Genomic DNA, 26,385 nt, shown 5'->3' with positions numbered 1-26,385 from the left:
CTGCCCTGGGGATGGCTGAGCCCCGCCTGCCCTTGGGGCTTATGTGTGCAGCTTTTGCTCTACCTGTTGAACTGTCTTTATCTCAGCCCACGAGTTTTCTCACTTTTACTCTTCTGATTCTGTCCCCCATCCCACTGGGGGGGAGTGAGCGAGTGGCTGCTTGGGGCTTGGTTGCTGGCTGGTGCTGAACCACGACACCAGATCATCGAGAAAAGCATAGCTGGAATTGTACTTCTGGGCCTGGCATCAGGGCACAGGCACTAATCAGGTTAATTAATCAGGTTTTCTCACAGTCCCAAAGATCCAGCAGGTGAACTGGTATAACCTTGGCAACCCAAAGGAAGAGGCAGGGGAAAGGCAGAGCCATTGTACCCCTGGAGACAGCAGAGTTGGGTGACTGGAGCGCGGTGTATGTTGCACAGCGCCCTCCTCCCTGAGGCAGGTGTGCTCAAGGCTCTGGAGAAAACTCATCCTGCTGTCTGTGCTGCCTAGCAGCACTTACCCCGTGGTACTCCTGAGGACTGCTGGGCAGTACTGCCACCACGCAGCAACTTGTGCTAATCACAGACAAGAGGTGCACAGCAGCTCAGCTTTTCCATCTTTGCCTAGTTTTGTCTAGTTTTGCTCCTATAACTATAAACCTGGAATCCCTAATTCCACTCAGTGTTTTCTTGGGCATTATTCTGACACAAGCACATCTTGTGCTGAAATTGGTACGAAGTCTTATCCATTTCATTGGTGTGTCCAATTTCAGATCCTGTGGAATCAATAACTTTCTCATGCTGTGTTGTTTACCCCGCGCGGATCTGAAATCCTGCCCTATCTCCAACTCCACCTCCCAAATACTTTTCAGCCGGCTCCATCTGGTCATGTTAGGGAATTTTCCACCAGTCTTTGCTATTTGACAGTTTCTGCTGGTTCCTGCTGCTGCTACTCAGCAATCCTTGTCCGCATCCATTTACATCTGTCACTCTTCCCAGTACTGCACAACATGAACTCACATACAAGAGCTGAATTACCTTTCCCAGTGTTGCTGCTTCTCTGTTCACGCTCCCTGCTGCCCTCCCTGCTCCCCGGTAAAACCAAGAGTTTCAGCAGAAGGCCTGCCTGGGTAAGCAAGGAGTTTCTTAGTGACCTAAAATGCAAACGAGTGCACTCCTGCCTGCTGCACAGCTCCTCTCTGTTGCTTCAGCATGCAGCTTGACACGTGTTCCTTTATTATGGGATGGATGCAATTCTGTGTACTGAGGCCAGTCGTCCCTGTTCTGTTCTTTCACAAGCTCACAGAGATCTCTTTCCTCACTGCTTGTAAGGGAAGATCTTCCAGAACTGCTGTAATAATTTGCAACTTTTTTTCCTGATTTCCAGTAGACTGTTCCTGTTGATTTGTTCTCTGTAAGCTCACACAGCTTCTCGGTGTTATGTGAGGGGAAGGAAGGAAAGGCACCGCTCCTCACCAGCCCAAGGGCCATTAGTTTTTCTTTATCCACTAGACCTTTCACCTCGGGTACTGCCATCTGCACACAAGATTTTTCTTCAGCACAAGCTACCCAAACTGCACACAATGATGCATATAAAGCCACACTAGTACTTGTCCCGAACCTTTCTCAGCCACACTAAGACAAGGGAGGTGCAAAAATTAATACTGACTAAACTAGTATTTGACAGTTTTCCCCCTGGGATATGCTGCCATCCCTTGACTGTCTCCTAACAGCTGTTTTTTTCTCTCCTTGCAACACAGTGTCATCAACTAATTCTACTAGAGTAAGCTCTGTTAAGTCCTTTTTAAAATAAAGCAGGCTTGCACAACACATGTTCCATAAAGTCATTGGTTTGGCTGCTTGCTCTGGGAATCCCCAGTGCAGAGGGACAGATACCGCTGCAGGGGAATTCCAGCAATGTGGGTTCTTTCCTTTTTAAAACCAGGGAAGAATTGAAGGTAATGGGCCCCTCCCAGCCAAGGCACCAGAGGTCGGCCCCAGAGCTGCACAGCTGTTACAGACCATCCCTGGAGATGAGCTGCCGCAGCAGTAACTTGGTGCACGACAGTGATTCGCTCCTGTGAAGGGCTGTGACAGCTTGTAGTGGAAGGAACTGGGGGAGGAGGGGGCTGGTGCAGGGCACGACCAGGCAAGTTGACGCCAGGAAGGCTGCGATTCCAGAGGCTGAGCTGTTTTTTGGCAATTCCCTTCTCACTGAGTAGGCAAAGGGACTTGCACTTCTGGGTAAGGAGATGGAGCCCAAGTTTACTCTTGTAAAGGAAGACAAGATGGATCATAGTGCAGGCAGAGAACAGGAGTACCGAGACCAGAGTACGGGCAAGGGGAAAGATGCTTAGCAGGCTGGGAGAGGGCGTTTGGGAAATCGGGGTAGAGATGCCACCACACTTCAAGCGAACAGCAGGCCTGAGCAAGGGCATCCAGAGGGGACACAAATCTCTCACATTAACTGTAGCCCTGACAGCATTAAGAACTTGTGGCTTTGGGGTGCAGCCCTATTCCCTTGCACTGTAACGGTGGAAAGGTACTTAACTGGGTGCTGCTGGTGCTGGGCTTGTTTCCTGACATTTCAAGACATTAAATTCACAAAAGTGCTGGAGCTGGCACAAAGGAAACAGCAGGAGATCACAGCTGGGGACAGAGGAGAAGCAAGGGCTTCTCCTGGTAGCAGTGAGACATCTACTGCCACAGTCATCTCTGAGCATTCGAAGCTGACTTGTATCAGCACTTCCATCAAAAGTGGAGCACCAACCCCCTCCTCTCCCTCTCTCGCTTCTGTGCTCATGTTTACATGGTTTTGTAGTAAGGACCGAAGAATTCATCAGCTAAAATACTTTAAGCCTTTCTTGTCGTGGTTTTTGCCTAACCCAGTTCATCTGAAGGTAAGCAGGTCCCCTCCTTTCTGAACCAGAATAAACCAAAAATGTTTTGGGAAATATGAAGTTACAGAGCCCTACAAGGAATTAAATATTTATTTAGAGTCAAAACACTCTTCATATATGTTGTCTGTAAAGTGAGACAGCAGAGGTGCTGCTGGAATCCACAGAGCTTGCCACAGCAGTTCTGGGGACAGACGTCCCATGCAGAGCACAACAAACGTGCAACTCGAGAGGTGCAGTGAGGGGTGTTTGTGGATCCTCCTTTTCAGCCAGTTGAGATAGCACTTTAGTATCAGTCAATCATCTCCTCTCTACCAGTCTGAAGTAGAACAGAACACGTTTGTGGAATTTTTAATCACCAACTTCTAATAAAATAACGCCAACTTAGTTTTCTCATTTTCTATCAGTTACCATTTGTAGCTCTTTAGTAGAATGACCTGTCAAATAAATTAAAAACCAGCCTTATCTTTTCTGCAAGCTGTTATTTCCTCCCCAAAGGAATACTATCCGTGCCAACCACCACGGAAGACAAGGCAGTGCTCCCCTTCGTGAGCTGTGCTACGGGCAGTCACTTTTCTCCTTTCCTAGAGGAAGCTGTAGCAATCCATCGAAGCCAGCCAAGCCAGATCCCTCCCCAGCACCGCACTGCATCCTGGCAAACGCCTCACCTACTTCCTTCCCTGTAACCGTAACTCTTAAGACATTTTCAAGGAAGAGCAACAGCTCTCCTATCCCTCCCCCACCCCTCCAAACTCATGCAGGCACAGGGAACACCTCTGGGGGAGAACTGCTGAGCGGGCCAGGAGAGCAGAGGGGCTCAAAGGCACCAGCCGCAAACTTCAGGGGAGTGGGAGACCAGGTCCAGCACATGACAGGGTCAGCAAAAGGCAAGGTGGTTTCACTTAAGCCTCCCCTCCTCTCTGCCAAACCCATGCCCAGATTCTTGACAAGACATGCTTGGACTTAACTGGAAATCGAACTTCCCTCAAATAATTCACTCCAGCCAAGATGCAGAATTTGTGAAATACAGCATCACAAGGCTTTATCAGCATCAGAAAATTCAAAGATCTTGCATGAACAAAGACAGCCAGAAAACATCAGACAAGTAAAACCACAGCACTAACCTGCTGGCCCTGCCGAGAGTCCTGCCAGCAGTACAGAAGTCGGCCTAGAATGCCTCTCTGTAATGGTATTTACAGTTTTGTACTACCCCTGGGAACACAGCAGGGCAGCCCACCGCCTTGGGGAAATTAGGCACACACAACTGACAAACATGTTGGTTTCCTAGAAAAGCCACACACCTGAAGACAACAATTTAAAAGAATAGAAACAACACACCATGATCACGAAGCACCTACATTTTCTCAGGTATCTGCTGTTTACAGCAAGAGTCCTTTTTTAGGAAGTCAACACGATGGTGTTCCTTTACTGTGGAACAACACGTTTCTCCTCTACATCTGAAAGCAAGAAGCTGGAAATGTTACATCTTCACTATAAGACAAGTTCTGGTAGCAAATGGAAGGAAAAATGATGGCCTACGCGATGACATGAAAACAGAAATAGTAGAAACTCTTAACTTCAGCCTTTACCCTTTTGTGGCTTCCTGCCCCGATACCCACCCGTGGTAGGCGATTAGAAACACCAGTTAAACAAGCCCAAGAAGAAATCAGCATCAGGCTGTGGATTCAAGTGGGATAGGTTTGATGGTGTCACATCTATTACCTTGCTGAGGCAGCAGTGCATTTTACAGATGACAAAGAAGCAGGGTTCAAAGACTAAAATGCGCTGTCAGCATCTGACACGGGTAAGACATTATTTCTACAGTGAGGCAGTAGCTGATGGACCAGCACGACATTGGCATCTTTCAACAGAAACACAAATACCACTTGAAGCTGCGATATTAAAAGCCCCAGTAGTGCACAGGGTGCGTGTCACCAGAGGCAAACGCCTCTGTGATGCTCGTGTACGGCCACTGAGGAAACCACTCACCACTTTCTAAATACAAGTCTTGGACTGAATAATATCGCAGGACCTGCCTCCACACGACAGACAGCAGCGATGTCTGTATCTCAGGCTTGTCCTCCATTATATTCAGGCCTACAGAAATAGCAGTGATTTAAGTTACCAGCAGTATAAAATACTTCAGGGAAGCAATTTGTAAAAGCTTGCCCTGTGTATAGTGGCGGCAGTTTACATGCACACAGTAACTCGTATTTGGTAAGAGCAGAATACGTCTGAGGAATTAAGTTTCACACACACCTGTTCTGTGGGATTACAGAACCACAATTCATGCTTTGCAGAATATGCAAACTTGTTTATATAACAAGTAGCAGGATTAATTTTTTTAAAAGGAAGGCTGAACATGGAAGAACATTAATACACAGCTTAAACGCAGTAGGATTGTATAAAGGTAATTTTGTATTGTTTTGTAGAGCTCTTTGGTGGCAAGTTCACAGCAGAGCTTGTATGGACAGTACACAAGAAGTGCAAACTCATTCAAAGTCTCGTTTTAAAAACCCCATAATTTGGGAGCTTGACAGGAGGAGGCAGGCTGTGCTCCAAAGGGAGAGGCAAGGCTGCACTACCCTGTATTTGTTCGTTTGTCACACTAAAGGACACATGGTACCTCCAAAGGTCCTGCATTTTGCCTCGCTGGTTTTGATGGAATTATAAGTGAACCTGCTCCTACGTTCATGCCAGAACAGGCAGAGTTTTTATCTTTTACACAGAGAAATTTCACCCATGCCAGGCAGAAACTCTTTTGCTCCTTATTTCTGGACAACTTCTGTGGTCCCAGAATCTTTTAAATTCTAAAAAAAAATTAATTCATGAACTCTGCGGGGTTGTTCACTGGGATCTGTGACCATGGCTTCCTACAGAGCAGGACGTTACCAGTGCTGACTCCAACAGGCAACAAGAGAAAACAAAGAAAACTTGAAGAAAGTTTAAGTACAATCAAACTTGATTATCGGTCAGGTGTAAAAAGAAAGAAGGAAACTGTGACTGGGGCATTGAAGTGAAATCTTATCCAGCTTTGGGTTCTAATATGTGCAAAATACAGCTCGGGCACTGTGGGGAGCGCGGGGTCGGGGAAGCTCAGAGCTGCAATTGGAGCAGTACCATTTGTGGCATTTCTAAATACAGTAATACCCCTGTTCTCCAAGAACCTCAAGTATTCATCAGAGGAAGGTCTGGTGAATGATGTGTGAATGAAGTCTGAAAGAATAAATGTAAACCTCTCTGAAGTGCTTGTGTGTATCAGTACAAAGACCAAACTGAACTGTTACGCCAGTTAGACAGATTTCTGTCTGCCAGCAACTGTCAACTTACCCGATAAAGATGAAAAGCAAAAAGTCTGTGTTCAAATGCCGTCAGGTTTGCAAAGACACTGTAACTATTCCAAAACTACTGTAAAACCCCCCCTCAACTGTAAAATTACATTATTTGCAACATACTACCTTAAATACCCCATTTACCTAAAGCTGCACCTACATCATAAAGGAGCACATCGGAAATAAACCCCATTTTTAATTTTTTCATTTTCTTCTGGTTTCTGACTTGTGTAAACATGTAGGAGTGTTACCTTTCAAATGTCTTATAAAAACTGAGCTGTCCCCAGGTCACTCAAGCCACCTTCAGGCCCCTGCACCAAGCAGATTTCCATCAGCGGCTGCTCATGGCTGGAGGTGGCAGTCGGCATCCGACATGATGCAACTGCCCCAGGAACACACAGTTTTGTTACCTTCGCAGAGGACTCAGCTGGCCTAAGGAGTCATCACAAAATTGCCTCCTACCTTTTCAGTTTCTTTTCCTATTTTGAGATCCTGAAGATTCAAGTATGTTTGAATGTGACACAAACTTGACATTAAAAGGTAGATTTTTTTTTTTTTTAAAGAGACAGAAATCACTCTGGAACACATTTTGGCTACTTCAGGTGTCTGACCCTGTTGCAGTATTTAACCTTTTGACCCTAACCTACCTCCATGTTTAAAAGCTAGTGAGAAGATTCATGCACCATATTCCTTTCATTACAAGAAGCTTACAGTCTAGAGAAAGGAAATGACAGGAAAAGATATGCAATAAACTACACTACTGCTTGGTGTACGACTGTTAATCTAACTTTTATTTTACGGATGCCCAAGTAACTTTTGTAAGTGTGGTACAGAGATGCCATTTCTGCCTAGTTTTGGTCATTACACAGTTCTCCAGATAGTGTTTTACACAGCCTTCTTCATTCCTGCACCCAGCATGATCTATTTTAAACACATGGTCTATTTTAAACAACATTTCCCCAAGTTTTCTCCATTTCCTTTCCACTGCTACCTTTCAGATCCCAGTATAAAACCCAAGCCCTCAGTCAGCAAGAAGCTGTGATTGCTGCTTGCTCATTAGCATCCTCACAGAGACTGGGAAACACTACTCCCAGGGGAAACAGATTCTGGGCCTCACGAAGCATCCAGAAGTACAGCAAAAAACAAGACATGGAAGAACAAGAAACAGATCTTAAAATGTTAGATTGCTCTTCTGGTGAGTCTTCCAGTGAGGTTTTATTCATTATTGAGAAAGCTAACCAGGGAACCCAAAACCTGCACCGGTACTTTCATGTGACAAAACTCTCTTGGAAGTCTGGCAATGCTCTTCACACGCTTTTGTACCACACACTCTCAGAAGCACCTTCTTCCTTTAAAGGGAAAGGTAACTAGGACTTTCTCATCCCTAAGTGGCAAGTGCTTTCTGCCTGTACTGATTATAATTCTTTCAAGTCTGAAAAAAGCACAGAGAATATTATAAAATAAAATGTAATACTTTACTTTTTTGCATCTATACTGCTTCTTCAGTCTGATAAATTATCTACAAATGCATAAAACTTAAGCAACATTGTCCAATGCACTCAGAATAGTCCCAAATTCAATTACAAGTAAACCACATTAAAGATTTACTGTACCGTAAACAAATGGGTGAAAAACTGTAATTTATTGAAACTCATAACTCAAAAAATATAAGATGCTGTAGTGTACAATATGTTACACAAAGCACCCTAGGGTGCACATTCAAGTCAAGTAATAACTCCATCGCCCCCCAAACCCTGGTACCCTAGTACTTGTTCCATATACAATCATGCACATTTAACTCTTCAAGAGGAAGCCCCCAGTATTCTGATGTGTTAAATAGCACCAAAATCAGCGTAGTCCATTGAAAAAAATGGGGAGCTAAATTAACTTGGCCAATACTTTTGACAGATATTATACATTCATGGAATTAAACAGTCTAAACTAACCTAAACAGTGTGTACTGTAACAATTACTGTTCTAACTTGAAGTTCTCCCCATATAGCAGTAGCAGAGGCAATCTGCTCTAAGCAAAACTACTTACGTACTTCCTACACAAAGCTCATCTCCCTTTTTCGTTGGAAATAAGTCAATGAGGGGTGTGGAAAACTTGGATCTTTCAAGAACAACTACTGGTCTTAAGTAATGAAGCTGTTTTAAGGCAAGGTCTCCACAGTCCGTTAGTGCCTTGTCCAAGATCGCCCTCAAATTTTCTAAGGAAGGGGCAGATGACGATTCTGACAACAAGGGCTGGATTTCTGGTAGCTGCTCATGATTATTTTGGGTTATGATTACATTTTTGTCATTTATGAAGTTGTTCACTGGTGTATCACCTTGACTGTCTCCCTCCTTTTGCAAGGTTTTATCTACTGGCAACTGCTCAGGAGACTCCCATTCTACTACCTCATCAAAATCGTCATCATCATCATCGTCTTTTCCCTCACTCTCCTGAATAAATTTTAAAAATGAAGACTCAAATCCCATTGGTTTATATGTCTTTAAATCAAATGGTTTGGACACTGGAGGCTTCTGAAATTTGTCTTTTGTAGCACAAAGTACATTTCTTTTTGTGTTTTGATTAACTGTGCTATGTTGACATCCTTCTAGGTCTTTCTCTCTTGGCAACTCTAACTGTAAACTGGGGAAATAAGAGCTATTCTCTCTTTCACTATTTTCAGAAAAATCTTCGGTTTTACACGTAACTGCCTGCCTGATGTTACGCTCTTCACAACAGGTGTTCTTTGAACCGTGGTTATATTTTAAAGTGCCTGAATACATGAAGGCACTCGCATCGAAACTCACACTACTCGGTGGACATTGTTTTTGGTCTTCATTGCTTATGTCTTGAGGATCACAGTCAGTATTTGGAACAAGAGGTTTTTCACTTTCTTGCACATGCTCAGGGTTAGTGGACTTATCCTCTTTAACTTCTACAGCTTTTTTATCCAAGTCCAAAGCTGTTTCGGAGCAGGACTGTTTTTCAATCATTATGCCACATTTAACACAAACAACAAGTTTCTGAATCCGCTGCTCTATGTACATATTGGTCATCTGATGTGTGCGCTTATAGTGCCTCACTATACTGCTTTCCAGTTTGACAACAGACAAACATCCCTGAACCATGCAGGGGTACTGCGTCTGGTTAGACTTCTCTTCGCACATTTGTAGGGCTTCCTCCTTTGTTTTGAAATTCATCAAATGCTTTTCTCTACTTTTGCTAATCCTTTTAGATTTTTCTTTTACCTGCTTCCCGTTCTGCTTGCTTATGTCAAAGCTGCCTTTCAAATAACTTTGTTCATTTTTATCTTTATCTTGATTATCTTCCTCCTCTTTCTGATTTCCAAAGAGACTATCATAATATTCACTATGCCGGAAATAGACGTGTTGAGAGTAGTGACTGTAATTTGTGAAAATTCGATCACAGCCATTAAGGTCACAATGGATTTCAAAATCTTTGTTTACTTTTTCTTCATTGGCATGTTCCTCTATTAGGTGCTGTTTAAGCTTATTAAAGGTATAAAATACAGCAGGGCAGTGGGCTTGGTTACACGCAAATCTTGCAGATTCAGCTTCAGAGAGCAGTTTTTGATCCTCTAAGTGTTCATTGTGGAAGTCACTACAATGCTTAGCAAGAGCTTTAGAACATAGAAAACGCTTACCACACTCTTTGTATTTGCATGCAAATATTTTTTTACATTTGACAAGTTCTCTTTTTGTTCTTGCTTTGTCTTTTTCTAAGCAGAGCTGTTCCTTATTGTACTGGTGAACAGTTCTATAATGGCGAATCAAACCTTTCTGGTTGGTAAACGCCGAGTTGCAACTTTTATGTATACAATGAAATGGTTTGTGGTACTTATGCAATATATAACATAAATTCCCTTTAGCAACTGTTCTTTTGCTTCCTCTTCCCTGTCTTGCTTCCAATTCTTCCCTATGACTGTCCAGAGAAGCTATGTTAGACGTTTTTCTTGTTACATTGTTGTCTGCTTCTTCACTGGACTCCAAATCTGTCTCAGAACTGCACTCCTCCTTTTTAGGATGACACAGCTGTTCGGACTGGGCTGAATGTTCAATGAATTCAACATTGGTTGCACAGACAGGTGTTGGAACAGTGCTATTTTTATGCATGTCATCTGTACATAAACCTGCATGATCAAATTTGTCATTAGAACATACCTTGTGAGCCACCCTCTCACAGCCGATTTGATGTTTGTTTCTATAGTGAATTCGAAGGTGTGTTTTTCTTGTAAATGATCTTTGGCAAATATGACACTTAAACGGCGAGTAGCGATGCTGGAACATATTTAACTGAAGAACCATTTCCTTTGAATAGTTATGCTTTTTAACATAATGCATCAAGAGAGCTTCTCTGGTCACAAACTCACATGTACATCCTTGACATTCACAGAAAAATGGTTTAGCTGCCAGTTGAGTAAGGTACTGGCTGGGTAAATTATCTTGTTGCTCTTGAAGCTGAAATTTTGAGGTAGTTTCATCTACTGACTCAGGGCACTTGGCATCCCTAGATGAATAGGACTGTAAGGAACCCAAAAAAGGCTTGTGTCTTGAAGAATTCTGAATGTTAGAATTTTTTAAGCTGAGATGTTTCAAGCCTAGCATTAGTTCCAGCATGTTATCTTCAATATTTGATTCTTTAGAACTGTCATAAAAAGATGTTTCTGGAGAAGAAGGGCAAGTTTCTTCCTTCAGGCCATTGCTTCCTTTAGTATCTACAGTACCATACAAGCTTTCTGGAGAGTCAGCATTTGTATCTGAATTATGACCTAACTCTGTACTAATGTCTGTGGGGGATTTACTGTCCTGAGCATCACTCAACAGGTCGAGAAAGTCTTTAGTTTTCATCTCCATATTTTTTTTACCTTTAAAGTTATATGGATGGGCCCTACGAAGGTGTTTTTGCATACTTCTGGAATTTTTGTGTGTGGAACAGCAGCCTTCAAAACCACAGGAAAGTTTTTTTTCATCAAAGCAAACAGCCACACTGGAACACTGTTGTTTCACATCTGCTGGGTGGAAGACTTCTTCCTGGGACATGAGAAAACCTGGAACTGACTGACTGTGAGCCATTGTTTCAATCAGTAGAGGAGACACCTGGCCTTGGTTTACTGCAGCATGTGTGCTGTGGTCCCCACAATGAAGACTGCAGTTACTTTCACTGTCTAGATCCTCACTGTCAGAGAGCGCTTCTTCCTTAATTTGTGGAATTTCCTGAGAGCCTGAGGGATCCAAGGTGTCATTCAGACTGGAACTTTCAGATTGTTCAAGCAGCTGAGACTCTGGAAGGTAACTGCATTTGTCTTTTGAAAGCGACTCTTCAAGTTTTAGTGTTTGCTTCACTTCCCCATTTGACACTTCAATATTATGCACTGCAAGGTGATTCTGAAATTCAGTTTTTGAATAATAAAACTTTTTGCAACCAAAGAAGTTGCAGGTGTATGATGCATCTCTGAAGTGCTGTGCCTCATGATGGTAAAGTTGCCCTAAGTCACTGAAAACAATATTACAGCCATTTAGCTCACATTTATAACGCAGATCATCATGTGTTTGTTTGTGATTGAGAAGCTCATTAACTGACCCAAATCTAGCATAACAATCCATCGACACACACATGTATGGCTGAGGCCCACAGTGCACGCGTTCATGCTCCCGCAAATGAAAGGACGTCATGAAGTGGCGGCGACAGAAAGCACACTTCTCTCTCCTGTTTTTCATATCCAGGTAGTGTTTTGCGTTCTCATCGTTGTTCTGATGTTCAGCTTTCAGATGTACGCTTAAATATTTAAACTGTTTAAATACTCTAGAACAATCCGTTCCGGGACATGGATAGATGTCTCTGTCTTGTAGCTGGCAGTTTTCCAGTTGGCTGAACGTGACATACTCGTGTGTGTCATTTTCAAAGCTCTCGGGCAGCTGTGGCTGATGTGACTTTTCCTGAAGTGCTGGGGGTGGGCTGCTGGAAGCTGTTGTTTTTTGCGGTGATCTCTCTTTTTTCAGTATTATTTTCTTTTTAGGTCTGTGTGTTCTACTAGGCGGCATTTTAACATGTTCCATTACATGTGGTACAAAAAATTCCTTTCTCTTGAACTTTTTTGTACACACCGGACATGTATAAACACCATCTTCCATATGCATCTTAGAATGATGCAGTATTCTAGCCTCTATGCACTCCCTTTTGCAGAGCACACAAAAAAATTTGTACTGAAGCCATCTCTGGTATCTTTCTGAAGAACCAATTGGTTTTTTCACCCTTGATTTTTCTTTAGGGTGGTTCATTGTGTCTTTTCCATCACAATATTTGTGTTCTTTTGTCTCATCATAGTCACTAAAGAAAGTTTCTAACATGTCAGTTTCATTGATTGACATATTACAACTTGCATCATCCTCGGAATCAGAAGCTACTTTCCCTAACAGTTTAAGGCAATGTCGCTTTAGAGTCTTCCAGTCCCAAAATTCAGGATCAAATGGCCAATATGCTTTTAAAGCTAACAGCAGCTCGCAACGGAGCGAATTTGGAACCAGTGCATTTTCTTCATCAAATTTTTGATCTGGTTGCATATAGAGCTCTTCCAACACATTAAATCCACTCAGAGTCGGCTCAAGTAAAAATTCCGTGAGCTGACAAGCTCTTCTAACTTCAAGGTCTTCTGGTAAAAGGCATGCAATTGTTTTACATACTGAAGTCTTCATTTCATCGCTTCCATTTGACCTGATCTGAAGGGCTCTCACACATAACAAAACAGACACAGCAAGTCCTGCCTCTTCTGCCTGTTTAAAACAAACAAAACAAAGAACAAAGATCCACAAAACAAATGTTACTTTTCTTTGATAAGTACATTCTCTCCAGAACTGTTCTGTGAAAAGAACCGTGCAATGAGCGCATCCAATAGAGTACAGCCCATTCAGAACGTATTCAGGCGTCTGAGTGTTAAGTGTCCGAGTCACTGAGCATACTCCAAAAATTTGTATCTTATTTTATGTGAGAAACATCTACTTTCCAAGCAAGGGGAGCTGTTTCACATTTAGTGCGCTCTGTGGAGGGGTCACAGAGTTTAAGCATTAGATGTTGCAAAACATCTTTCTAACTCCTCTCTCTCTTCATTGTGTGACTCTCGATCATAACTAAGTCAGATGTCTAAAAGAGAATGGTGCAAGCCTTCCATATACATTCCCCCTGCATCATCCACAGAGGATATTAACTCAGAACATGCAATACTGTGTAATAAGCAAATTAATGTAAATTCACACCCTGGAACAAAATAACCTTCAACAGCACAAGCTGTACAGTAGCAGAAATGATTCCTGATGAAGGTAACGGGCATTTCACTTCCAAACATTTTCTGAGGCATCTATGCAACTCTGAGGTGCTGCTCAACAGTATCGGGAAGATACCTGCAAATATTATTCATGTTCTGATTTAAAAAAATAATATATTCCAAATTCTACATGGAGAAAATGGAAAGTTACCTTCTTCCAAAAGCACACTTTTCAGCGTAAAGAATCTGAATGCATGAAGTACCTATTTAGTCATTATTAATAAAGATAAGTAACAGTCGAGATATTTATGAATAGTGTAGAGAGATGACATGTGGCTAACACAACCATGTCCAGACCAGCTCAGACGGTAAAGATCCAAGAGAACTAAGAACAAGTTCAAAGAATTAGCGAGCTCTCATACCTACCATGCACTGCCTATTGGAAGTCACGTAGTACTTCTTTAATTCAATAACGGTGTTAATTTGCTACATAGCAATAAAAAAATAGCTACCTCCCCAGGAGAAAAAATGTTAATATGGGTTAGCAGGAACAACAGGAAGAACCAGTACATAGTCAACAATGTATTATGCTTTATATAAAGTGCACATTCATGCACGCTTTAAAAGTAGAAATAGGCTAACTTTAGAGAAACTAGGAGCAAACATCTGTCTGGGCAATCACTACCAGAATTCACCAGTGCCAAATCAGAGTTCCGGACTCTCCTCTATGATCTGTCAAAAGGAGAACCATGTAACGTTTCTGATCTCTACTTTGACTCTAAAACAGGGCTCTGATACTTGCTCTTCTCTTATGAACTCACACTTGATAACTCATTTGGTTCACAGGATTAATTCTAGTCAGTGAAAGAGACTGCCAGGCAAACAAACCTGAAGCTGGAGAGAGATTGAACTGAAAAAAGCAACCTTGTCTGTTTTATCCATAATCCATTTGATGCCTTAACTCATGTCCATATAAGAATGCAGAAACATGAGCAAATTTGGAAGGGTACTGTTAATTGAAACATTAATAAAACTGAAGTTCATGCGGCAAATTCTACTCTACATGTGCAAAACTATGCTGTTTTTCAGGAAAAAAATATATTAAGTCTTTTGGAAATGGTGCCATTCTTAGGGGAAAATCCCATCTGTTTAAGGTCCATGATCCATGTAACACTGTTACTAAAACAGTTAAAATCGTGTTATTATCAGCTAGCTTATTTTTCCCCCATTAAAGTGTGCCTGGTTCACTTTCATTCATTAATTGCCCTTCAAAAACCTACTCATACAGTGGCGAGACACAGGAAATTTCAGTCTAACCAATTCCGAGTCTGAGTAACGGCCAAAGGAAGACAGAAACATCCTATTAGAGCAACTACCCAGATTAACCATAGCTATTCCTTCTGCTCTGCTTATGAAGACCATGCTCTGTTTGCCTCCTGGGTACACGGATCAGTTAAAGTCTTTCCATTACTCCTCAAACATAGACTATGAGTTTATAAGAATTGCTGTTAAGCATCTCCTGAACATTTTTGGAAATTTCTGAAGACAGACATCAGAACAGAAGGTAGAAGTTCAGGTGTGATTGTATCACATGTTTTGAGGAAAAGGTGTTTTCTTAGAACACAAAAATATGAGACATTTCAGCCAAGTCTCCATCTCTTAGAGATGAAACGCAGAAAATTGTTGCTGTGCCTCACTTCTAAACAGGCATCAGATCAAAACACAGCTATGCTTTGTTTGCAAAATGCTGTAATATGTATTTTCAGAGTAACAAAATAAACATTCCACACTGACTGAAGGTCACTTCAATGTGTCAAGCTGACACAAAACTACAGTTGCAGGCATTTTTCAGAGATTTTATTAGTAAGTTATTAGGCACTTAATCAGAAAGTATGAATAATGAAATAAGCTATATTTCATATCAGTTTAGTAGCGTTATTAGGAAAACAATAAATTCACGTAAACAGTTCTGGCTGTGTCCGAAGACTCTGGACTGCAGCTTACTTACTTCAGATTGTATGACTCTTATCAAGAAAAATAAATGCTGTAGTGTCTTGGCAATGATGCCAAACTGACGACATCTCTCCAAAAAGGAATCTAAAGAAGGATCTATTCTTCTCTGTAATTTGCTCCAGAAAAGTGTCAGTTCCCTACAAAGAGGGGAAAGCAGAATGTAAGAGCATTGCACATGTACACAGTTCGTCCACAGTCTACACACTTTAGTTCAGCGTTGACACCGCAACAATTTAAGTGTTACTAAAAAAGAGCACACACTTCAATTGGGTCTCCATCTCTGAGAGGTGCTGATAAGAACTGTCAACTGTGCCTTACTCCTAAACAAGCATCAGAGCAAAACACGGTATATCCTGTTATTTAGTGGGGAAAGACACTGGCAGTGGGATTCATCTCCCTTAATGCAGGCGTCTATAGCTGCACAGACTTCCTTTCTAGTCAAGAAACGCCCCCCCCCCCCTTACAGAGCCTTAACATCTCACACAGAAACGTAAAATAGGTAAGATGAACCCTAATGTAAAGCAGCCACTTCTCTCCCACTAGGCAAGTAGCTTAGATGTTGACACCTCCACTCAAATTATGTCACTGCCACTCAGTGCCTTAAAAGATTCCTCTGACAGAACTCACTTTGTACAGTGTTACACAAGGGATATGTAAGCTGAGGGCTTTGTTTGCTGGCTTTGAGCAGCTATCTGCTTTGCTGCTGGAACCATGTGAGCACAGAGCTGGTCTGTTAAGCAATTTATTATAACCAAGGCAAAACGGCCACTGAATGATGCAATCTGTCACTCTGTGTTGCTTTGCCATCACAATGAGTGCCACTGAAACCGAAACACAGCAGAGGTAGGATGTGTATCTTTTATGCCACTTGAAAAAAAGTTTTTCTTCTATTCCTTTTGTAGAACACACTTCACCTTTGCTAACCTGCCACTCTGTGCATCAAATTATATCTACAGGTTTCTAGAAGCAAGGTCAGTCATAGCCTCAAGAACCAAAACTCGAGAAAACACACCTAGGCAAACTTTACACTGATTATTGGCAAGGTTCTTCCTTTGAATTACTACAATCCTACTGTTGCACAAAAATGGACAATACTTACTGGTAACAGGTCGGGGTGTGTGTGTGTGTGTGTTTCTTTGGTGGTTTTTGTTTGTTTTGTTTAAAGGCCTAGAAATGCAGTTAGCTGCCTTTCATAGTCAGGAAGAGACAGCTGAGAAGCCAGACAGGCCTACAAGAAACTAATGTACAGGCAGTAAAATTCAAGCTGTTTTAATATCAGCAACTTCTTCTACTGCTTTGGCCCCAAGAAGCTGACAAAATGTAAAATGTAATTGAACATCAGGATGACTAACATGGAAGAACTGTATGAAGGGAAGCTTACACAAGGAAGGCACAGAGTATTTATATATTCATATATATTCATATATACATATATCTGTACACATAGTATTACAAAAAAATGTTAATTCAGCATTGCCAAAAAAAAAAAAAATAAACTTCAGAAACAGTTTATCAAGACACCAGTCATTTTGTATATCTATTCAGTACGTTTACATAGTTGGCAGAATAGTGAGAGAAGAGCTTCACTCTGGATAATTCCTTATTCTTAAAGAGTTTTTGGCAGAGCAAAAAGCTTTCAGTGTTTGCTCTGTTCTCTTCCTCATCCCACCCCTTCTTTCTGCAAAGCTAAAGTATGTTGTTGAAAGGAGTCCTCAAGGATGGTGACGCAAAAGTGTTCTTCAGCTAATCTTCTCACACATGGCAAGGCAAGAAAGGACAACTATCAGTATTCGGGCAATTTTCCATTTCAAAACTGATGTAATGCAGTGCAGAGAACAGAAAGAACTCCAGACAGACAGATATCTAGTAATACTTAGAAGTACAAAAAACTTATTAGCATATCAGACCAAAGAGAAGTTGTTTGAAGCTCTGCTTAGCTACAGTTCATACTTAATGCCACTTGTGTTAATGCTAAAGATTGCATTATTTTATGGATTGATGAAATACCTGACTCCTTGGAGACTAAGGGAATCAGCTAGCTCAGAACTACTGCCCAGACCAGCACTACTACTTAGATAAAGTTCCAAGCAGATGCCTCCAATCTTAAAAGTAGCATTATACATTGTTTTATTATCAGCAACAATCATTGCAAACTCTTCCAATTTTGGTGAGGAATTACATATACAAACTGAAGTTTGCTTTCATCTTCAGCTGTGAAATGAAACTTCACACTAACAGCACTAATTCACATACATACATGGTTTACTTATCTTCTGTTAGAGGTACAGGCTTGAGGGTACAGGATGAGCTGAGCTAATGAAATAGCTTAACCTCTCCAAATATGCAATAATAATAAGAGTTTTTTGCTGGGTTGGAAAGCTAGCCCTGTGCCATCAGGGAGATGCTAGAGCAGTGTAGACGGGAGAGAAGGGAGGTAGATTTTCACTTTCTAGAATGAGAGTGATGTTACAGTTGATCAGATTTAACAGCTACAACTTCCAGAAGCACCAGTGTAGCACTCCTTCACTGGTACTTGTCTGATCACATGGTGAACTAATTAAGCATTAAACTGTAGAAAGCTATACACAGTTTTGCCTGGGTAGATGAATGTGCTCACTACAGGTCAGGTGGGCCCTGAGCCAGAACAGCAGACAAGGCAGACTTATGCAGCTAGGATGACAATATGGCAAGAATTTATCTTCTGCTTTTTGGCAGCAACAAATTATTAGGACTGGCTTAACCGTGAGTATGGCACCAAAGCTCCATCTTTGTCCCCTGTGTTAAGACACTCACAAAATCACAGACTGGTGGGGGCTGGAAGGACCCTCTGGAGATCGGCCCGTCCCACCCCCTGCTTGAGCAGGCACCCCCAGAGCAGGGGCACAGGACTGCGTCCAGGCGGGGTGTGAATGTCTCCAGGGAAGGGACCCCACAGCCTCTCTGGGCAGCCTGTGCCCCTGCTCTGGCACCCGCACAGCAAAGGGGTTTTGTCTCATGTTCGGGTGGAATTTCCCGTGTTCCAGCTTGTGCCCGTGGCCCCTTGGCCTGGCGTTGGGCACCACTGAAAAGAGTCCGGCCCATCCCCCTGACACCCGCCCTTCAGATATTGATAAGCATCGATGAGATCCCCCCTCAGCCTTCTTTTCTCCAGGCTGAACAAGCCCAGGTCTCTCAGCCTTTCCTCACAAGGGAGATGCTCCAGCCCCTGATCACCTTCATAGCTCTCCGCTGGACTCTCTCCAGCAGTTCCCTGCCCTTCTTGAACTGGGGGGCCCAGGACTGGACGCAGCACCCCAGATGTGGCCTCACTGGGGCAGAGCAGAGGGGGAGGAGAACCTCCCTCGCCCTGCTGGCCACACTCCTTTCCATGCACCCCAGGACACCACTGGCCCCCTTGGCCCCAAGGGCCCGGTGCTGGCTCAGGGTCACCTCGCTGCCCCCCAGCACCCCCAGGGCCTCTCAGCAGAGCCGCTCTCCAGCAGGTCCCCCCCAGGCTGTGCTGGTGCGGAGGGTTGTTCCTCCCCAGGGGCAGGACCTGGCACTGGTTCCTGTTGAATTCCCTGAGGCTCCCCTGGGCCCAGCTCTCCAGCCTGCCCAGCTCTCGCTGGATGCCAGCACAGCCCTCCGGCGTATCAGCCGCTCCTCCCGGCTTGGGATCGTCAGCAAACTTGCTGCGGGGACGCTCTGTCCCTTCGCCTAGGTCATTGATGAATATGTTGACCAGGACTGGACCCAGCACAGACCCCTGGGGAACACCACTAGTTACGGGCCTCCAGCCAGACCCTGTGCCCTTGATCATGACCCTCTGAGCTCTGTTGTTGAGCCAGTTCTCTGTCCACCTCACTGTCCACTCATCTAATGCACACCTCCTAAGCTTGCCTGTGAAGATGTGATGGGAGACAGTGTCAAATGCCTTAGTGAAGTCAAGATAGACAACATCCACTGCTCTCCCTTCATTGATCCAGCCAGTCACAGTAGGCTATCAGGTTGGTCAAGTACGGTCTCCCCTTGGTGAACCCATTTTGACTATTTCTGATAACCTTCTTGTCCTCTACATGCCTGGCCATGACCTCCAGGATGAATTGCTTCATCACCTTTCACTGGCCTACAGTTTCCCAGGTCCTCCTTCTTGCCCTTTTTGGAGACTGGAGTGACATTTGCTTTCCTCCAGACCTTGGGCACCTCTCCTGTCCTTCACGACCTTTCAAAGATTATGGAGAGTGGCTCAGCAAGAACATCCGCCATCCACACTAATCAAGTCTCAAAAGCATCCTCACTTTGACCTGCCGTTCACAGCTGTGAACAGGTCTTTTCCTTTGTCTAAACCTGAATACTTTCAATGTGGATCACTTATTCTGGTTCACTCTGACGCTGCATAAAGCACAATATGGAGCAGAATAATGGGAGTGGGTGGGTGGCTGGCAGCAAGCAGGACTGCACTGGTCAACATTGCTTGCTTACAGTGTCTGTTAAAGGCCAGCCAGGGGCTAGCAGAAAGTGTTTCATCAATGTACCACTACTCTAAAAATCAAGAAGAACATGATCCAGAAAATTCTGCAGGAGACAATTTTATTTAGGGGAACTACAGATGAGTGGAGCGTTTCCAAGTATGTATGCTGGGGCTTGTCTGTTGAAGCAAATCCGTAACATCACAAAGGGAAGCCCACCTGCAAACACCACTGTACCAGAGGGTCTCTGCTGTTCTTGCTCCCTGCTCTCCTCTCAAGACCTTTAGTAAGTGTTTTAGTCACCACTCAGTTCTGGTCTATCAAATTACATAATGCACTAGAAGTACACTATGAAAACTGATTAAAGCTTAAATTGTTTATTGACTTGAAACACCATTATGCAGGCTTATGACTAAATAAATACAATAAAAACTTACATTTTATGATTAACAATCAAAATCCAAAAGGTGCTAATGACACTGCTAGAAAAATTTTGAGTCCAAGTCATCGGTAGATCAAGCATTACAGCAAAAAATAACCTTTCAACTATAATCCTGTCTTTTTGAACCAGACAGGACCTTCTTTGAAGTGAATTAAGCAATTGCTGCTCCTTAAAACCAGCAGTTGGTCACAGAGAGGAGTATGTGTCAGTTTAGGTATTCAATTTAACAAAGTATTTTAAGTGCACGTTTACGTCTATACAACAGCTAGCAAGCAAATTCTAGCATGCGATTCCTCCACATTAGTTTTAGTTGTAGGATTAGGCTAAACATGCACATTGCAGCGAGTCCATCTTAATATTTCCTGTCCTTCCAGCCAACTCTGACATTTGTCATGCTTTCATGCTTTTGACTGAGCTCAATTTACTAATGTAGAGAATGCAGTGTTACCATATCTCTTTTCCAGGGTACTGATTCAAATCAGCTCTGCAATGACTTCACTGATCACTACAGTTTGGATGGAGCAGAGGCCTCCTCATTTTTGTGAGCCATAATATCCACTACATCTGTAATGTGCAATCTCACGCCTCATCAGTCAAGCTGGCTGATCTGGCAAAAGTAATCCCCCAAATTAAAAGCTTTATGTGGTACCAGCCACTTGAATTCATATACCTTGTAGCTAAATAATCACTAGATCTGCATCTGCCACAACAAAAGTAGGTGGAGGTCAATAAATAAAGGCCACTCCAAACAGCAGTTCACCATTAGACCAGCAAGGGGGACTTAGAGTTACAGCCTCAAAGTAAGAAAGTAATCTGATGGTCAAGGAGTATTACACCGGTTTCACAAAACAGGAGTCCATCAGGTGGTGAACTTGTTCCAGCATCCTGGAAGCTTTGCTCTTCAGTGGGTACAGACTGCATCAGTTTTGTGCAGTTCTGCTCTAAGGGAGTGCTATGCACAGTACTAGAATTTGAATTTATACACCTATACAATTTCAGTGTTAGACAGAAGACTTCATTTTCCTGTCTCGTCCCTGGGGAAGGCAGCTGGAACTTGAGGAGTTTGTCCAGGCGGTAGCAGGGGGGACAACCGTGGCATGCATGGACACAGCAGCACAGTTTAAGCCAGCACCTTTCATTTGAATAACCACTAACAACAGGGTAGACAAAGTGACATGACTTCAGCATGAGTGACACAAACCTGCGAATACCTTCTATAAGCAGGAACGTATTTGTGCTAACGTTTGCTTCTTCAAGCCTTCACTGCTTGTCACCTAGGCTAGCCAATTTTAAAGCTGATGTGGAAGTACCTACTCATGTTACAGCCACACCATGTTTTGTGTAGACTTAGCCTTAGGCAGGCCCCAACATGGGCCACACTGGCATGGAGATAAGAAATCGGCAGCTCTAACTGATCTCCTCTGACTCATTAGTCAGGACAAAATGTAGGTTAGAGTTACAGGACCTGAAAGTTTCATTCAATTTCTAACTAGTTCCATTTCAGACTTCAATGGTGGGCAGGTTTTTTTGCTTGCAGTACATTGTCACAAAAAAGATGTTATTCTGTAACAGTAAATGCTGTATTACTGAAGTCTGTTCTCCAGGCCCAAGAGTTTAAAATTCTCAGCTACACATGAAGCCCAACTCTCTTCATCTGCACCCTAGGGATACAACTCTCAGATAGAACTGCTTAGCAAGTCTTCTTGGACAACAGCAAATCATTTAGTGTTCCCTGAAAGAATGTTAGTAATTGGTTTTTTTTGTTTGGTTGGTTGGTTTTTCTTTAAAAAGATATCATGGGATGAACTTCAGCCTCATACCTCTTTGGACATGGCTCTAATCTAATCTCTAATGACATATTTCAGTAGTGGAAAAACAGTCAATTTCTAGAATTTAAGTGTGGTAGACTATCCCCTCCTGAGTCTTCAACAAGTTCATTTCTCTCTGCAAGGTACGCTTTTGTTCAAAAAGACGTTTCTGGCCTGAAACAGAAGCAATATGTAAATACTTCTGGCCTTTTTGTACAGATGATTGGACCAGGCTAAACTACCAATCATCCTGCTGGCACAAGTACTATGAAAACTTTTCTAAATGGCTTTAAAAAGTGGAGTGAGTAAATAAATGCCACAGCTCACTGAATCCAAATTCTCAAGATATACTTGAGATGTCTGGTAATGTAAAGTTTTATCCAGATCTGCATTTAAACAAGAGAAAACTAGACATTTAGCCATGCCTTGAAAGCTAAAACTACAAATCCACCTTGTAAGGGGCAGAAAACAGCTCCCCTGCTTTGGCTCTACCAGTTTGCCACTGCTGAAGCAGAGATGCAAAGAGTTTTTTGTATCTCCAGCCCGTTAAGAGGGCAGAGACGTTTTATAGTCACAATTTGGCCAAGATCTAATACTAAAATTCTCAATAGACATTACAAAAATATAAAAAGGCTCTCTGGGGGGTGGGGGGAATTTAAAGGGTGCTGCCTCTGCACATTCCTACTGCTTGGATCTCTGTGGAATACGTGAAAATAGGCAATAAACTCTCATGGGTCTATGTATTCAAGAGGGAAGAACTGAATTACAACATACTTTGTGGAACCACAAAGCTTAGGGGTTTAATATCAACCCAGACAGCACTGATCCAGCACCACTTACAGAGCTACTGCATTGTTGAAGCATTACTGCTAATGCCAACAATACAAGTTCTGTTTCATTTTTAAATGACTTAAACATTACTTTTGTCTAAGTCCTCTACTACTATAGCAAGGTAAGTCCTTCTTTATTTTGTCACAAGTTATCTAGAAAGTACTTCAGTCTGACATACTTCTTAAGTTAAAGATATATCCACTTTCTCTACATATTTTTGTACTATATTATCTCAATTCTCTTGCATTGAAGCCAGTGAGGAACAGTTAGGAGTAGCAGTAATACTTATTACTTACCAAGAGCAATACACATTTGCTGTTTGAAGCTGATGAGTAAGGTATGTTGTACAAAGAATAAATGCAGTGTTTTCTTGTCCCTCAGATTCCAGATTACATATAATGTCCAGTACTTCTTTGCAATCTACCTTTGCAATCTTAAAGAAAAAAAAGAAAATTAAAAGAAATGGCACTTTATTCTCAGCACATTTACAAAAGAAGTGCATGTTTACTGTCTCAAACGAAATGGTCTCAAAAACAGATGAACAAAACTTTATGTCTCCTTTTAATACCCCGGGTTCATATCACACCTTTCAGCTAAGAGTGCCATAAGAAGTTCACATAACTTAATTCTGATCCCTTCTCAATATTAGTTTTTCTCTGGGAACATCTTTCACTTTGGGCAGCCCAGCAAAATACTTACATACAGGCAATGGTCTGTTTAAAACCTCCCATTCCTTCTCTGCGCTTGGGGGCACCACTGTTTTCCTTCTGAAAATTAAACCCCAGGTCCAAAAGGTCAAGAGATGTGAAAAAGCCAGTCTCTTGTCCTCTTTGTCCACGAGTGCTGCTTCTGAACAATCATGCTCCAAAGCATGATGTTAAAACCAGAAGTGTTTAGAGGAGAGACAAATCCCATGGAAGTTCTGGATAGCCTACTTAAAGGTAGTACCCATCTGTGTATCAAAACCGGGCATGAGCTCAGTTATAAGCCAAGTATTTTAGACTGCAAACAGTAATTATGAAGTGCCTTTACTATTAAGACAACATTACTTTTAATACATTTTTTCCACAGGATATATTCCACTTCACAGAATAGGCTCTACTCAAGCAACGTCTACTTTAATCAGCTGTTGCTAGTATAAACAATTCAAACCTCTTGTTAATCATGAAAAATAATGATATAGAAAAAACAAAGGGAAGTTAAAATATTGCAAACTAATTGTCACAGACATCTCATTCAGCAGGAGGAGCAGAAGCAGGTATACCACCCCAGTTTTCCATACAGGCTTGACACTGGAGCTCACTGAGCAATGTCAACACTTTCTAGGGTCCACTGACTTTTGGTGTTCACGTTGAGACCCACGACTGACCTTTTACAGCAGTCATTTTCAGAGCAATTCACAAGCTCCAAGTGCTCGCAGATGTGTCCGTTTTGCATTTGAAAAAGGGGAAAGCGTAGCAGATTATTTTGGTCAGGGGTTTTGTCACTGACATGTCTGGCAAGAGAGAAACCTCGAGAACTGATTTAAGTGACAATGCTTTCTAACTAAGGGGACAGACATCGTTGCTTTTTGCATGCCAAAGATAATAAGCACTTTACAACATCTGCATATCAAGTGCCACCTGCATCAGGCTGTCAAATACGGAAAAGCAAGCCCATACCAATGGCCACATGGAAGAATTTCTAAGGTGTTCATCACTGCACAGGAGCAAACACAGCTGTTCTAGCTTACAGATTAAAAAAAAGGATACTGCTGCATACCATGTCCCTCCAACATCCTTTGCCAGCAGTACCTTTCTTATCTTCTATTGTACCTTCAGTACTTACAGGCTTTCAGCTCCTGTGCAAAGTCTAGCTGAATACATGTCTGATACCTAGGCAACTCCAGTCTCCTCACAGTATTCTACCACCTCTCTCCACCCAGTTATTCCTTTTCTTTACACATTACACCTTCCACCAGCATATTGTATAAAGCCAATTAGGAAAACAAAGCCAAGTGACCTAAACTTTTGTCTTTGATAATTTCCACAATTACACACTGCCATCTCCTCAGTACTGCAGCAAACATTCTTAACTAACGTGAGGCTGCCTGCAGTGGTTTGATACAAGCCTCATCATCCAGGTCTTGGTTTTTAGAAAAACAAGAGTTGTCAGTGCATGTAAATATGGGATACGCTTCCTCTACAAATCTGAAGACGACATGGCAGCCTATCTATGATCTACTTGGCCAGGCAACACTTGACAGAGACCATGCTCAGCTTCCGAGTTCCATTAAAGGAACAGTCACTGAACAACACTACCACTGTTTTAAAAACTACTAACTTAAAACCTACTTACTGGTGTTTCTTAGGCTACAGAATGATATAACCCACATCTTTAATAGCCATCACTCAGACGCACACTGTAACAAGACCTGGAACTTCTGTGGTGTGCTGGAGCAGCAGGAACACCAGCTCTAGCAACAGGCGTGTCTGTGGTGCCTGGAGCAGCTGCAGTCACACAGCTCACTGGACTTGCTCCTTCTCACACAGTAACTGGATTCTTTTGGGCCAAGCTCAATCATATTCAGGACATTAACTCCTGAGTAAGCAAAAAAGGTAATTTATTTTAAATTCCTGTTTATTTCAAACTTTGTCAATGATCCATCTCATTTCAGACCTTCGGTCTGTTTTTTTTTTTTTTTTTTTTTTGGGTGGTGGGGTGGTGGTTGTTTTGCATTTGGTTTGGTTTTGTGAGGTTTTGTTGGGAGGTTGTGGTTTGGTTTCTTTAATAACATGTAAGACAAAAAGTCCAAATGCACAGCTTGAAATCATCCAACATTATCCAGTCAGTCACTTAAGTGACAAACCAGACACTCACTAAATGAAAGTGCCTTTATTGAACCTGGAGTACTGACCAGTGCTTCTGTTATTCTGTTAGAAACGCAACAAGACCAACAGCTGAGAAAGTTCAGAGACTACACAGTGAACAGTACTAGGATATTTTAAATTAGAATTGTTGAAAAATGCCAACATCCTCCCCACGTCCTGTTAACAGGAGGGATACCAGTTTACTCCTCAAAGTTATTCCACGAAACATACAACCGTGTAAGATTTATCTTGTCTTTGTCTTCCATGACATTTTAGTTTGAAGAAAAAGGTTTAACATTACAAAGATATTTCACTTCTTGTGTCATCAAAAAAGTTTCCCACTACTAACCTAAGCCTTCTACAAGTTTTTTAGTAAGACATCACGTTAATACTTCTTAAAAAGGGGTAACCGACCTGCTTATCTAGGGAGACTTACCCTCCTTTCAGGAACTAGAGTTACACCATGAACCAACTCAAAGCAATTTAGTTTCAGCTCAGAAACTGTAAAATCCC

General features: G+C 42.3%; 1 protein-coding gene across 7 annotated transcripts in view; it reads right to left on the bottom strand.

Moving 5' to 3' along the window:
- Window positions 1-7,833: 7,833 nt before the first annotated feature.
- The window catches only part of RLF (RLF zinc finger), a 55,926-nt gene continuing 37,374 nt past the window's right edge, over window positions 7,834-26,385 (bottom strand). For 5 of the 7 annotated variants that reach the window (XM_075115035.1, XM_075115040.1, XM_075115037.1 and 2 more), the window contains 3 exons: window positions 23,320-23,456; window positions 15,490-15,631; window positions 7,834-12,993 (listed from right to left, as the gene is read on the bottom strand). In XM_075115035.1, coding sequence (XP_074971136.1) covers window positions 8,248-12,993; window positions 15,490-15,631; window positions 23,320-23,456 — 5,025 coding nt within the window. In that variant the 3' untranslated portion in view covers window positions 7,834-8,247. Of the gene's footprint in view, window positions 12,994-15,489; window positions 15,632-23,319; window positions 23,457-23,722; window positions 23,791-26,385 lie in introns of all 7 variants that reach the window. The other 2 variants (XM_075115041.1, XM_075115042.1) reach the window with 2 other exon arrangements.

The sequence above is a fragment of the Phalacrocorax aristotelis genome, chromosome 20 (assembly GCF_949628215.1).
Source record: "Phalacrocorax aristotelis chromosome 20, bGulAri2.1, whole genome shotgun sequence".
In the NCBI taxonomy this organism is placed as follows: domain Eukaryota; kingdom Metazoa; phylum Chordata; class Aves; order Suliformes; family Phalacrocoracidae; genus Phalacrocorax; species Phalacrocorax aristotelis.
The sequence above is the reverse complement of the archived record's forward strand: the minus strand, read 5'-3'. Positions and strand labels throughout refer to the sequence as shown.